A 15,477-nucleotide genomic window follows, 5' to 3' on the forward strand; every position below is an offset into this window, starting at 1 on the left:
TTGACACTGTGTCCACTTCCTACTTTTAAAAAACTCTTGGATGCTAGATTGTGACCCTCTGGATTCCTCTCCTCCTGAACCGGCCACTTCTTCCGTCTCTCCCTTCCTCTTCCATTCCTTAAAAGCTAATGTTTCCCCAAGTGACTCCTTCATCTTCCTTCCTTTTCTCGCTCCTGCTGATTTTTTCTGGATGTTGGATTTGTTCTCAGCTACACCATATGCACTTGTTGACTCTCAGATCCTGTCCTGGATGCTACTACAATTCCAGACCCTTTGTTTCAGTTATCCAGCGCATGCTTTCATAAATTCCTCTTTGTGTTTTGCTATAGTCTCCTAAATGGTTTGTTTACAATAGATGTTTCACCACTTCAGCTCAGCCTCCATCTGCTCCCCGAGTTAGAGTTGTTTTCTTGAAAAATGAAGCTGAGCATGTCATTCCTCCCTCGGAATACCTCTCACAGATTCCCAAGGCTGCAGAGTAGACGGTATCACCATCATCATGCCTATGTAAGGGCTTACTGTGTGCCAGGCACTAACCACTTCATATAGATTGACTCATTGAATCCTCACAACCACTCTGAGTCAGGTACTGGTTATCCCCATTTTACAGATGAGGACACGGGCATAGAGATGATGCATGATTCATTCAAGATCACACAAAGACGAAGTCCATCCTTTCCAGCTTGATTATAGAGCCCTTTCCATGACTGTCCTCAGCCTCCCCCTGCACTCCAATCACATGAGCCTTTCTTCTGTTTCACAACACTCCATCCTCCTTCATATTCCCCTGGCTTTGCACCTGCTATTCCCGTGGCCTGGCATACTGTGATCCCATCATTGCTCCATCTTCATCCATCAAGACTCAGTCCCCAAACCATTTTATCTGTGAGAACTCAAAATTCTTCAGACAAAGTTGGCTACTCCCACTCTGTGATGATATTAAACTTTGTACACACCTGCCCTCTTACGGGATATTCCCTGCTTTATTGTGCAATGGAGTAATTTTTTTTCTCATTTACAGTTAAGGCATAAATGGTCTTAGTTTCTTCTTGAACCCTTTTAAAATTGTCTGAAAATTAAGTATCATCAGTGTCAAAGTAAGGACACATCCCTATTGAATTGTAGGCTATTATTTGTTTATAACTTAATATACTCATATTTTTGGATTAGAGACATAGTTCTTACCCGTATTCTCTAAGAATGAAAAAAGAACTACTTGCCTTTTGAAATTTTTGATATGTTAGGATTCAGGTTGGAATATTTTGTGATTTAAAAATTACTCTTCATTGATTGAGACCAAACAGAAGATGAGCGGTAAGGAGGGGGGTCCAGGTAGCCACGGCTACCTGGGGCCATTACCTGCTGGCCGGGCTTGATGGGTGAGAGTGTGATGCCCTGGGTGTTGATCACTGGGAGAATCTGGTTCCCGATGACCGTGGCAATGATCTGGCCCTGGGCGTTGGTCAGGAGCTGGGGGGTGATGGGCTGCACTTGAAGGCCCTGAGTGCCACTCGCCGCTTGGCTTGATGGCCCTGGATTCGGCATCAGAGGAATGGTCCCAATAATCTGCAAGAGACGGGCCCAAAGGTGAGGTGCTGGGCTCTGCTCTGGGTCTGCACATGCAACTGAAGACCACTCATGCCTTGCTCTGTGCAGGAGCCTCCCAAGAGCCCATTGAGAGACCATGGTGACCAGATCTGGAGATGTGGGTGTGGAAGACAGTGGCAGGGCATGAGCATCTGCAGGAGAGATAAGCACACATGAATGGGGTGCATGGAAAGGCAGGGGAAAGCATCTTACTTGAAAGTAAAATCAAGCCTCAGTGAGGACACAAACCTGGGATTTCACAGACATCTGCTTTGTTGTCTCAGAACCAGCTAGAAGATGGACTTCTCATGGCACCCAAGACCCTCGTCTAGCAGGAGAGCCATATCCCTTCCCCAGAGGAGCCCCTCAGACCCAGCGTGCTCCCTCACATCCTTCCCCCTGCCTTGTTCTCCTCTACTCTCTCCATCCCTGCATCCTTTCACCTTTCATCCTACTCCTCCCTCAAGGTCCTTGGCACCCCAGCAGGAGTGCGCCTCACCACCCTGGTTCTGGCATCAGGGAGACGGGATTCCATTCCCAGCTCTGCCACCTACCAGCTCTAGGAGTCTCAGCTTTCTGAAGGCTTGAGAGAATTGGGATCACAAACAAATGCTTGAAACTAAAATAGAGTTGGAATGGCAACCGAAGATGGAAATTTTGAAAATGTGCCTTTTAGACAATGTGTTTGAAACTGGGTCTTTTTTTTTTTTTTTTTTTTTTTTGAAACTGGGTCTTACGGGTTAGAAGTTCAGGGCTTCTGTGGCAGGTGGAAGATAAGGTTTCTGCTTGCATCTAGTAGCTTCTGGCTTCAGTGAAGGGATCAGGCGGAGTGTTGCAGGAGGGGCCTGGCTGGACCCAGTCACGGTGCTAAGGAGGAAGGGAGCACGGGCAGGACAGCAAATGGTCAGGGTGTCTCCGAGACCCGGAAACATAGATCACATTCGTATGTTGCTAGTACAGAATGAAAAGATGATGTGTCTTCCAAAGTTATGGACTCTTCTAGGGGAGTCACAGAGCTGGCGGTTGGATGCTTCCCCCTCCGCACAGCACGGCATGGTTCAGCAGCGCTGCTCTTTGAGTCACCTTCCAGGGTCCCCTCCCAGATGCGATCTGTGGTAACGCGGCCTCGGGGCCACCAAGACCTATTCCTAACACTGTCTCCGGAAGTGCTTTTACGTCCACGGTTTCATTTCTTTCCACGATCTTAGGTCCGCTAACAAGTGCGCATTAGTCCCGCCCCCTTTAAGTGGGTAAGACCGCGTAGGCTCAGCTGTCACTTGATGGAGGCGTTGGTGAGTGACAGAGCTGGAGTCCAGGTCCGCTGAGCCCCAGATGGTGGCTCTTCCATCATGTCCTCTGGTTCCCACCGCATGGAGGACATAGGCGAGGACCCACTCTTAGGGAGGGCACTGCCTCCCGTTTGCAATTTCCCTCCAGACAACACGCTGCTTGCAGTCTGAGTTTATAAATGCTTCTGTTTTCTGCCCCCGCAGCACTCCAGAGGGGGCTTTATCACAGGTTCTCCACACATGTCTTTTGGACGAATGGTTTCTAGACTCCGCTATCACTGGGATTCCAGAAGCAACAAGAACTGCAGGAGAACCCCAAGAGCACACTGTTCGGTGCGGAGGATCGCGACGGAGGGAGCGCCCCCTCCTCATTAGGCCGTTGCTTCCACCGCAGAAGCCCCCGTGGGATGGCGCTGCTGGAAGAGCCGTGTGCATGCTAAGTATCGGGGGCAGGTGTCCGTGGATGCCGATCGGGGGCAGTTGTCCGTGGATGCTGATGAAGGTCACGTAATGACTGCGAGAGCGGTCAGCAGGCCCTTAGGGAGTCCGTAGCTCTGCGGGTCTCCCTGAGCAAGCCTGCAGGGTCCGGCCCGCAGCATCAGCAGTGAGCCTGTCCCAGCAGGGTCAGCCAGCAAGATCAGGAGGAGTCCACATCGATAGATGAGAGCACGTAAGTACTGCATTGATGAGTGGCCTTGCAGGAAACAGCTCAGGCTTCAAAGGCTCTTCGTCTGACCCCACAGGCAGTGTGGAGAGGCCTGGAGAGCAGGGGCCTCGTCCCATACCCACACTGACCGGTCCACTCTGGCCTCCCCGTGTCTTCGGCCTGAGAAGCCCCACTCCATTGGATTGGCCTGAGTTGAAAGCCGAGAGAGGCCGGATTCGTTTAGGTGGCAGGGTTGTGGGTTCTATTTTAGGCAGCATGTCAGCGTGTTTAGGAGCCCCTGTGAGTAAGTAAGCTGGGAGAAGGCTTCCGCTGAGGCACAGCGCTGACAGCTACAGAGCTCGCTGTGATGCTGGGAGGCATTCTGCTCCGAGAAGATTGACACGAGTCTCTGCTCCCCTCGCAGTAATGAGATGCTTGGCCTTCTTTCCCGCTGGAAAGAGGAAAGGCAAATGCAAACGACTCACCAGCCTTTCCCTTAAGTGCATCCTCGCTCCAAATACTGTGCTTGACATTACTAAAACATGGGGCCACTTACGTCTCCTTCCCCACTAGCTCCTCTCGTCTTTTGGGGGTCCCAGCATCACTTGCGGAGGGCAGGTCAGCACTCTTGTCGGAGCCAGAGGGATCTGGGACTACACGGCTGGAGAGACCCTTTAACAAGGAGGGTTTTTCTGCCAGTTGGGGGGTGGGGTCAGACAGTTCCAAGGTCTGGAAGCCTTCTGTGAAGCTGTGCATTTCTCATTCTTGTTCCCCTTTGCAGGGGAGTTGGGATGACCCTCTGGGCACATCATGAACTTGGCAGTGCACTATGGGGGTTTCCTAACATCCCCCAGCGTGCTCCCATTCATCGAGGGTAGAGATGATCACACACTGTGTTGTCTACAAATTCCCAGATGTGCCTGTTTTGCTTCGGTTGGCCCCGACTCCTCTCAACACTTCCACAGACCTCACCAAAACGCTTCCTCGGATCCTGATGCCAGAGAGATCTCAACAAGGAAGCCAGAGATGCGGGGCAGCCATGATGTGAGGCTCTTGGCACTTGCGTAAAGTTGGCAGTTTTACTTGTGGAAATTGTATTTGAAATTAGAGGCCTTTTGATATTCAAGGGAAGTATGTACATCTACACATATTCCAAGGAAATCAGGAAGTTAAAACTGACCTTTGGTGTTGGGAGAACTCTGACTGGAGGGCAAAGAGAGAGAGGATGCTTCTGAGACATCTGTAGCCCAAAGACTAGCCTTTGGAGTTTGCGTTTCTGGCTCCCAGAGCTCAGGATTTGCTGCTAGGAGAGTCCTGATGGAAAGACGTGTTGCTGAGCGAACAAGGCCAGCCAGTAGGCTGTGACTCCTGGTCAAGGCATTAACTGCACGAGAGAACTGACTTTGGCAGAGCAGCCTGCTGCCTGCGGGCTCTTCTCTGCGGGGAGTGTGGCATCACACGCCATGGAGAAGACCAAGAAGATGCAACTGGGGGCAGAGGAGGGGGCAACAAGACAGGCACATTGCATGCCAAGATTCTGTCAGTTCAACAGAGAAATGATATGTACCAAACAAGTGGCAAGCACCACCTGATAAGAATCTCTATATCCATGTGATGAGTGCTCCAAGGCATACTGGGAATGAATGAGTGCTAGCAGAGGAAGAACGATGAGGGTGGTTAAGGGAGACTTGACGGAAGAAATGGGGGCAGAGCAGAGTCTCAAGCATTGGGTGGGATTCAGCAGGGCAGAGAAATCATTCCAAACAAGAGACTAGCTGGACATGAGAAACACGGGGGATGGTGCATTGACTAGTTTTCAAGCAAGAGGGTTGAGACAGTGGAGCAGGGACAGGTCAGCGTGGAAGGTGTCAAATCCCATCCAGGCAAGGGGATTCAAGGATGGTTTTTGAGGGGGTGGAAAGGAGCACTGAAATGGAGCTATTTCTGGGATGAAGACAAAGGTGTGGATAGAAGAGACTGAAGCGGTGAGAGACTCTGGACAGGAGCTCAGTTGCCAGGATGCTATTGTAGTTGGCCAGGGGTGAAGCAAAGTGCCTCCAGGAATCCTTGACAGAGGGGTTGCTGGATTCATTGACTTCCACTGCAATTCAAATCGCATGGCCTACTTTATGCCTTGGTTGCAACATTAGAAATTTTTGGGTGAAGTTATTGCCCCATCAATCCCACAGCAAATAGCTCAGGCATCATTTGCAATGATCCTAGATGTCTTTGCCTTGGCCCTAACAGTGATGACTCATCTTCTGATGAATGCTTTAACCAGGCCTGGGCCCTTACTCGTATTGTAATAACTTGTGACCTAAAAGAGTTCTGGCCTCTCCGACAGGGGACTTCCTTGGTTGTTGTTGCTCGCGTCCACCTGTCTTTTTCCTTAGAGGAGTTACGAGCATAAACCACAACCGAAAATGAAGTCCGTGTCGCAAGAGCAACTAAAAAATATAGTTAAAATGACTACTAATGTTCATTAGCACATGTATCCCTGTTTCTGTAAAAGTTTGGGTGACGTACACATAAAAGTGACTGTTGTTCATTTAGTGGCAATTAGGACTTTAGCCATCATAAAGATTATCTTGGGACTGTAGCAAATCTCAGCAATTTGGGGTCACCGGGTTATCATCACTGTGCCCTTACGGACTTCGGGCTAGTTGAGGTGCTCAGTAGGGACGAATTAGGACCGAATGAGGATAACGTGCACTGAATTTATTCACTGCCCACATGTGGTGTCCTCAGCAGCAGCGGATGCTGGCATCACTAAAGCCCAGGGCACCCAGACAAGTCATCTGATGGGCCACATGTCGTAATTGTCTATGACATGCTGTTAAACTCTGCCTCGGAGAATGTGTTTGCAGATGTCAGAATGACAAGTAATTTTGTTGCACATATCTTTAAGAAAAGGAAATCCGTCCATACTTTCTCAGCATGTTCAATCCATCAGCAGAGACAATTCTTTGTCAAATATTTGTGTAACCTCAGCATTTTTTGGTCAAGAGGCTTTTGTTAACACTAGCATCGAACAAAGAGCACCAGAGAGCCAGGGAGCGGGTGTGAGCGATCCCCAGGACGGAAGCAGCCCATCACCTTCCCCTTCCTCTGTGGTTTGGCAACAGCCATTCTCTCTCTTTCTCCGAGGGAGGATTTTGTCTTCTTTATATAACACATTCAGTGATCTCACTTGCCTCCAGTTGTAAGGTTAAACCCACTTAGAATTATTTTGGCAGCTCTGGTTAGGATGTTGATTCCAGGAAAGGTAGGAGAATACAATTATTCCCCAAACAAAATTTATTTTTCCAAGATGCAGTCGTGCCTTCTTGCATTTGGCTCTGTCCAAGATGGGGAAAAAGAGAGGCGTGGATGTTGAGAGGGGCTTTAGCAGAGAATCTGAGCCAGAGAAGAGTAAAAGCATGAAGATAAGCAGATGACGGAGCTCAAAAGAGAGAGATGCTCAACTAAGGACCCTTGCATTTAATCTTGGAGGCAATGCCAATCAGTTGGGCGTGGCTTCCCTGAACTCTGGAGGTCTCAGGGTTTGGGAAAAATACAGCACCACGAGTGATTAACAATGCCTGGCTTGGGTATGGGCGTCGGGAATGGCAGGGCCTAAAAATGGCATCACCGAAGCCCAGGAGATGAGACAAATTATCTTAGACCAATTTGCAAGAAATGGACGACACGTAGCTCTTTAATGAGCAACTGTGAAACAGAATGTCTTAAGGTGTACGTTTTGACGCTTGTGTTATGGGTATTGAGAGGTGCTCTACCCCTGGGAATATCTACCTACTCAATGTTTCCCGCTGTCAGTTAGAATTAGGATCCCCGTTGGATGCTCCGCTATTGGTTTTCAACTTTGGAAACACACTCACAGACAAGAGTAAAGAATTAGAGGTGCCAGGATCTTCACAGTGTCACTTGTGGTCACATTAGGAGAAGGATAATTTGCATGAAAGCCGGATGTTGTAAAGACAGCAATAACATCAATAGAAACAATCCTCTTCTCTGAAATCTTCTTAAGAGCCATTAAGGATCATTCTCCCTAATAGAATTTAGGATAGGTCTATAGAGGAATAAATAAAATTCTCCACTGGCCAGGTTCAAGCCCAGGCTTTGCCACTAACCCGTGGGAGATCGTTGGCAAATTACTTCACTTCTAGAACCTCAGGGTATTCATCTGTAAAATGGGAATAACGACGCCCACTTCATAAGGATATTGTGAGGACGAAATAAGATAATGTACACAAAGCACCGAACACTGCTTCACCAACCAAACAGGTGTTCAGTGAATGTTCGTTCATAACGTAATTTTGCTTACGTGCCTGTGTGGTAACTCCTGGCATTTGTACTAATTTGTAAAAGCTCCTTTGTGTTATTCTGAGTATTATGATGTCACCATGAAAATAGTTTACCATGAAGAACAGAAAACAGTAGTTCACCGTGAAAAATAATTAAATCCTCCCTGTCTTGTAACAGAATGCTAAGCTGGAAGTTTCCTTTGAAGCGCCAAGATTCAGTAGATGTTGCATTCCAAGGGAGGGACTAGACTATGCTGCTGAAAACCAGTAAGACAATTCAGAACTCAGAGGGCAGACACAGAAAAATTTTGAAATTCTGTGTGTCTTCCTCACTCCCAGGGATGGGGCATGGGGAGTTTCTCCTCACCTCCAGGTAGTAAAGGTGGTGGGGCAAGTATCGTCTCCTCCAATTTGGGGAACATACACCTAAGGAAGCTAAAGGTGAGAGGCTGTGGTTTTTGAGCTGAGGAGGGAGGAGAGAAAAAGCCAGAAGAGCAAAGAAAAGGAAGAGAAAGGAGAGGGATGAGAGACAGAAAGAGAGACAGAGAGAGAGGGCTATATCGCATTGCCCCTTGACCATAGCACTGTGCCCTTGGAAGGTCCCAGCTGGGCCTCAGACAACCTCATGAGAGAGCTGGCTTGAGCCATCTGCTGGCCCAGAGGGCGGAGGCCGTCTCTTAGCAGTTCAACAGAGGGCCACTTTTATGCCCATCTATCCTCCCCCCACCTCAGCCTGCCCTGTCAGGAACGGAGTTAGCAAGGTGAAGAAAGGAGAATCATTCCACCAGGGGAAGACTACCCTTTCCCACAGCAGCAGCCGGAAGGAGGCCCGCCTGGGGACGCTGCTGGGGGCTGTGGGAAGTTTAAGTTAGGTTCTAAGTGTTGATTATTGTCAGGGAACAGGGCATCTTGTTGGCACCTTAAGGTCACTCTAGAAGACTGAGTTTCCCTGAGTGCCTACGAGAAGTCGTGGGGCAAGAGCCTGAGCTTTAATCCAAGGGGAGGGGAGGGCCTGTGGCCCCCGAGCAGGTTGGCAGGGATAGTGAGAGGCTCTGAGGATTATACCCTGCTGGGTAACACTTCTGTCCTGTTTCCCCACTTTCGGGGCTTGATAACTGTCAATTATGTGACCAAGAGATTTAAGCTTGTCATTCTCTCCCGACTGTCTCTCATCACTGCGTGTGGAGGGGGGCAAGTGTGAGCCAAAGGTACCATCTCTTTATGTTTTTCTTAGAATGTTAGCATTTTGGGCCCATAGTTCAGTGGGTTTTTTATAAATTAAACATGACTTAATCGTGAATATTTGCGAGTATTTTCTAAGCCATTCCCATCTGTAATTTTAAAAACAGGTAAAGATAGGGACTGCCTTTATCTCAATCATAAGGTCAATAATACTAAAAAAGGAGTACCTGTGGGTCATGGGACTTTGTTCACCGAGAACACTTGCAAAGTAGAGGAGAAATGAATGCAAAAGGAGACTTGGGGGACGCTTGGGTGGCTCAGTCAGTTAAGCACCTGCCTTCAGCTCAGGTCATGATCCCAGGGTCCTGGGATCAAGTTCTGCATCGGGCTCCCTACTTGGCGGGGAGCCTGCTTCTCCCTCTGCCTGCCGCTCCCCCTGCTTGTGCTCTCTCTCTTTCTCGCTCTCACTCTGTCTGATAGATAGATAGATAAATAAATAAATAAACAAATAAATAAATAAGAAAGAAAGAAAGAAAGGAGACTCAGAAGAGAAGAGAGAATTTGACGAGTTACCAGAGGAAGGATTTAAACCTGTGAGCACAATATATACCTTCCCATAGACTATGAACTTGGTTTAGTTCTGAGAGCTGGTGGCTGCTATTTCTCACGCTGATTGTGGGCATGTCAACCGGTGAATTACTGAACCCTACATCTGAAACTCATGAGGTACTCTATGTTGGCTACTTGAATTTAAATTAAAAAAAGAAAAAAGAAAAAAATGTCAGCCGACTTAAAAATGGATACTGTGGCAATGCTTTCGTTCCTGAAATGCTACTGAAGCTCTTGAAAACCTGAACGTTGCACCAGGGAAAGCCAGTGCCCGCCAAAGGAGAAAACAGTGACAATACCCAAGGGAAGGTCAGAGGAGTCAAGAGGAATTTTGACCTGGTCATTTGGCAGTTATCTTAGCAAGACTGTTCTTATCAACAACAGCACTATTTATAAAGTACAGTAAAGATGTGCATATGGGTCTTCACTTCTTGTCTTATCTTTAATCAGACATATGATTAAAGAGCACAAGACTACCCCAAACTCCCAAATGCTCTCTCAAACACGGTCTTTTATTTGTTTAATTGTTGAGAAAGAAGAAGTCTAATGTACATGTGTTTGTTTTCCAATTCCAAATGATGAGGCAGCGGAAAAGGGATCCCACTCGATCTTCATGATCTAAGATAGGATAAGTCATGTCAGTTCTACAGGTGTTTGATAGAAATGATTTGCTTATTAAGCATGGCCTGAACCCGGGTTCCGCGGCCCATTAGCAGCAAACATTGTGGAAGAAACGCCACGTATCAGGGAACTGACAGGTCTCCCAGATAAGAGTCAACCCAACTGATACAATGATCATTCTTATTGGACCTGAATCTTTCTTGAGTCCCTTGGCAAAATGAAGTTAGCAGCTGCGACCACAGTCTGAACTGTTGACAGTTCCTATTATAATAACACTACAGCTGAATCGGGCACACTCAACACTGCATGCAGGTGTTTTTGGTTTTTTCCTTAATTTTTAAATTTTAAGATGCATCGCAGTATCTGTTCTTACATATTATACTGTAAATGTGAGATTTTTCTATCCTCTCTTTTATTTGGGTTCCCACTCAAGCATTAGGAAACATTGGCAGAGGAAAAGTTTTGATCCAGAGTATAGTCTAAAGATTAAATTAAATGTACACAAGATGATCCTATGTTGAGATAGGAGTTAAGTGGGGAGTCATTGTAATTGCCTGCCTGGCTTATTCGTGGAGTGACTGGTGGGCAGGCATCAGTGTCCAGGACACAAATCCTTTTCCTGAACACAGTAGAGGTGCCCACCATCAACACGAGTTTTTTTTTAAAACATTTTATTTATTTATTTGACAGAGAGAGACACAGCGAGAGGGGGAACACAAGCAGGGGGAGTGGGAGAGGGAGAGAAGCAGGCTTCCCGCCGAGCAGGGAGCCCGATGCAGGGCTCGATCCCAGGACCCTGGGATCATGACCTGAGCTGAAGGCAGACACTTTAACCACTGAGCCACTCCTCAACACAAGTTTTAAAATTGTATCTGAATTATAAATCTACTCTACTGAAAGGCATATTGGTAAGCTCTGGATTATTTAGGAGTTCTTTATTTCTCTATGGTGCTATTTTCCCTCTACCACTCTGCTTTTACTTAACTAGAAAGTGGGATGAGGAAGATGGAGGAGGGAGAGTGAATTTTGCAAAATATTAGCTCAAGGTTTGATTGGGCCTGATGTGGAATCCAAAGTTGACTGGCTTCATCTGGGACTCGACAGAAATACCCAGTGATACAGAAAAGGTTCTCCCAGCAAAGCATAAATAAACAAGACTCTCAGCACTAAATGCAATTTTCTTTGGGCAAGGGAAGTGGAATTTGGAGAGATTCTTCTGGAAATGGAAGGAGAAATTGCCACTTTGTTCCATGCCCAACTTTCCCTTGGAAATTTATCACTTATGGTTAGCAATTGGTTTGTTTGGTTGTTTATATGAATATTAATATTTTCATATTAAAAGTATTTTTATATGAAGAGATAATACAGACATATTAGCAACTCTTTCACTGTCAGAAAGAGTAGGGGATTGGAGTGACTAGATGATTCTAACAAAGGAATAAAAATCTCTTCAACCTTATCTGGAAAAGCCAGTAATTGAACATCTTTGCTTTATTCTGAATGGCTTCAACATTAAGAGTGGGTGGGTTTTTTTTGTTTTTGTTTTTGTTTTTGTTTTTTATTTATTCATTAGAGAGAGAGAAAGGCAGAGAGAGCACCAGCAGGGGGAGAGGCAGAGGGAAGGAGAAACAGACTCCCCGCTGAGCTGGGAGCCTGATGTGGGTCTCGATCCCAGGACCTGGAGATCATGATCTGACCGAAGGCAGACGCTTAAGCATCTGAGCCACCCAGGTGCCCCAAAGAGTGTTGTTTTATTCATACATTTGCTTGATGCACAAATTAATCCCTTATATATTCACTCACTTACTCACTCACTCAGCAAATCCTTTCGGGGCTCTGCTGTGCACCCAGCCCTACCACCTGCTCTCATTCTTACTGTAGAAGACCGGGAAATTGCCCAGCCATCTGAATTCATGAAAATCCTTTCTTTTGGATTAACAAGAGCATTCTGTAAATCTTGCTGTCTATGGAACCAGCAACCGGCCAATGAAGAAGAAATCCTAGGTTTCCAGTAAGCAGGATGGTCAAGATGGCAGCAATTACATAACGCTACAGCCCCTTCTCTTGACGAGTTCCTGCAGGCTCTTTTCTCCTTCTGGGAAACTGCTGCATTTGTCAGTGGCTTGAGGTGATCTCCCGCGGTCCCTCCTTTTGAGGACTGACTGCCCACTCACATGCGTACCTGGATAGCTGAATTCACCCTTCATTGAAATAGATTCTTATTTTCTCTTGAAAAGTAGCAGGTTTTTTTTTTTTGTTTTGTTTAATCTTTGAAGAAGGCCACTAGGTGCTAGGCACCGTTCTAGATTTTGGGAGTCTGAGAAATATCTGATGACTCTCACTTTTGTTTTAAAATCACTTTGATTGTAAAAAAAAGAAAAAAAGAAGAAACTGGTTTTGATGCCTGGAGAAGTCAGGTGGCAATCAGGCAACCATCAGGGAGGTAGGTAGAGGTAGATCCATTGGGACCTCTGGTCCCCAAGAACATAAACAGAAACTGCTGGTTTCCCACTAGAGAGAGGAAGGACAGGCGTATGGTGGGGAATTCCCTTCAGTTTGCACAGAACCATGTTCCTCCTCAGCGACCACATGGCTGTCATAAGACCTCTGTCTTCTTGATTCCACTACAAGGACCTATATGAATTCATTTTGTAGTAAACAAGGGCTCAGCCCCACCGTGCTCTCACACAGCTCACCCCTCTTCATCTATGAAGGTATTATAACTTTCCTATAGAGAACCTGAATTGGAATTTAAAGAATGCATATTTTAGCCCGTGGTTAATTCATAACAAGGGCAAGTGGGGACATCTCGTACAAAAGCAAATTCCTTCAAGCCATTGTGGCCCGGGGTTTCAATTTCTGGCTTCTCACTTGATTTTCAGTGGTAGGGAATGAAAATGTTTGTAAATATGATCTAATGCTCCAATTTCCAATTCTCTGCAGAGGCTTTACATTTTCGTTTTAATAGTAGTTATATTTGTCCAGTAGGATGTTCCACGTACCAGATAGCAAAGACAAATTCTTAAGGATGAACTGGCAACATTCGTTATTCACCATCTTTCCCTTCCTCCCCAATGACTACAAATTAAACTCTGAGTACTATTTATTTTCTTTGCAGCTGCTAACACTGTGGAATTCCGAAAACATTATTTTTCCCTTCCAAAGAGGATCATAACTGTAGTGAAGCCATCATTTTGCAGAAAGACCAACTTTGTAAGATTTTATATGGCTTTGCCCAAGACTTTAAGTTTTAATACCAGCAAAAAATACCTAGAATGTGGGGAAGTATTTCTGCTTCTGCCTGCTGATGCCAGATTAAGTGACTAAATCAGATTAATGTTATTTATTGCTTGGGAGAACACCTTTTAGTTTGACTCAGCCTTGGTCCTTAGAAGCTTTAGTAAACATCCCTAGATGAAGCTCTGGACCTAGGAACTGTATATTTTATATTTTTTCCCAGATGGAAGAAAAAAAAAAAGCGATAGCAATGACCTCAAACAAAACAAAAAAAACAAAAAACCACCCCAAATCAGGGACCGGTGAGCTCCAACATTCTAGGTCCTTTGGTCCCAGTGAAGGAAATGTTTGGCAATTGCTCAAGGAAAGTGCTGCACATATTTAGCATTACCTAGTGCTCTGAGGGCATCCAGCCTGCAAAGCCAAATTTAAATTAATATAAACAGCAAAACAAGCGTCTAAAAAAAAAAAGAAGGGTGGGGAATGAAACCACTCCAAGCATCATTAAAGATGTATCTATTTATCACCACCCAGTTTCATGAGTCCAAGGTGATTCATATGCTTTTTGTCAAGAGAATATCCATTGTTGTGGCAAAATTAAATGTATTTTGATACTTGCTTGCCATATTTATCTATCTGGTCAATCAGAAAAAAGTTGCCTCATCACTCCAACATATATTACTTTTTCAATTTCCTCTTCGTAATGTTTTTTTAATGTTCTTTAGGGTGAGACCACGGAGGTTCTCATTTCTCACAACAAAGACCGTAACTCATTAGAATTATGCTGATGAGTTTTTCTCATAAAAGTGCATCCTCATTTTCAGAGGTGACCAATCTGCACCCTTACCCCTAACCACCGGGCAGGTGTCGATGGATGTGATTGAAGAGGGCCACTGCACTCGTCCTAGCGTGGTTTCTCATAGTTTCGTGCTTCCTATTTTAAATGTCTCTCTGTGTGTGTATTGACTCTGGTACTTCAAATGTGGTCCTGAAAAAATGTAATTTATCATAACGAATAAGCCACCACTGTAATGATTTTTCAACTGTCCCGTTCTAAGCTCAATAATTTAGAATTTATACCAATGGTATGAATTTTGGAATTTTTAATTTCAAAAGCTATTTTTGAAGTATAGCCTTATCAGGAATATGTTTTGTTTTTTTTAAGATTGTATTTATTTATTTGAGAGAGAGCATGAGCTAGAGAGAGCACCAGCCAGGGGAGGGGCAGAGGGAGAGGGAGAAGCAGACGCCCTGCTGAGCAGGGAGCCTGATGTGGGACTTGATGTAGGACTCGATCCCAGGACCCTGGGATCATGACCTGAACTGAAGGCAGCTGCTTAACGGACTGAGCCACCCAGGTTCCCCAAGGGTGTCACTTTTTATATTAAAAACCATAAATAGTTGCTTTATAATTCAATGACACTGAGAAGATCCTACATTAAAATCCATCCATAACTTGCAATGAAATCCTCAAATTCCGTGTGAGTTTAAAACAGAGCTTTGTTTTTCTAGCTATCCATATCACTAAATCTCTTCCTTTTGGTTGCCTGGGAGAGCTTGCTAACAGCACCTAGAGGTTTACTGAAGGTAGATGGATATGTTTTCTATTCCAGAGCATCAGGGAAACCAGCAGTAGTTAAATGAACCTAGCAAGTAATATTCCTGTGCCCCTGCCTTTTGATTAAATCAAGTCCAGCAACCACATAGTCATGTTAGAGAGGCAAACTACACATCGCCTAGCCTTCTGTTGCTGACAATCGAGAGAAAATGAGGCAGTCAGCTTAACCTGTTAATAACGGTGTGGGCAGTGGACTCAAAATCCTCTGCCTAGTCCTCCACGTGCTGGAGTGACCGTGGCTTCCAAGACGCACATGGTCAAGGGAACAAGATGGCAGGGGTGGGGTTTGCTTGCTATGCACTAAGTGCCAGGGCTGGGGCAAGCATTTAACATCCTTTCTCCCTTTTACTCCTTACAGCAGCCCCGAAACGTCAGTAGTTTAAA

The 15,477-nt window shown here is 45.7% G+C and overlaps 1 protein-coding gene across 1 annotated transcript in view; it reads right to left on the bottom strand.

Moving 5' to 3' along the window:
* Window positions 1–15,477, bottom strand: part of POU6F2 (POU class 6 homeobox 2) — a 478,714-nt gene that overhangs the window by 24,251 nt on the left and 438,986 nt on the right. Inside the window, exon 7 of the mRNA XM_035026528.1 lies at window positions 1,360–1,566. Coding sequence (XP_034882419.1) covers window positions 1,360–1,566 — 207 coding nt within the window. The remainder of the gene's footprint in view (window positions 1–1,359; window positions 1,567–15,477) is intronic.

Source organism: Mirounga leonina, unplaced genomic scaffold (assembly GCF_011800145.1).
Source record: "Mirounga leonina isolate KUSES-001 unplaced genomic scaffold, KU_Mleo_1.0 Mir_199, whole genome shotgun sequence".
Taxonomy (NCBI): domain Eukaryota; kingdom Metazoa; phylum Chordata; class Mammalia; order Carnivora; family Phocidae; genus Mirounga; species Mirounga leonina.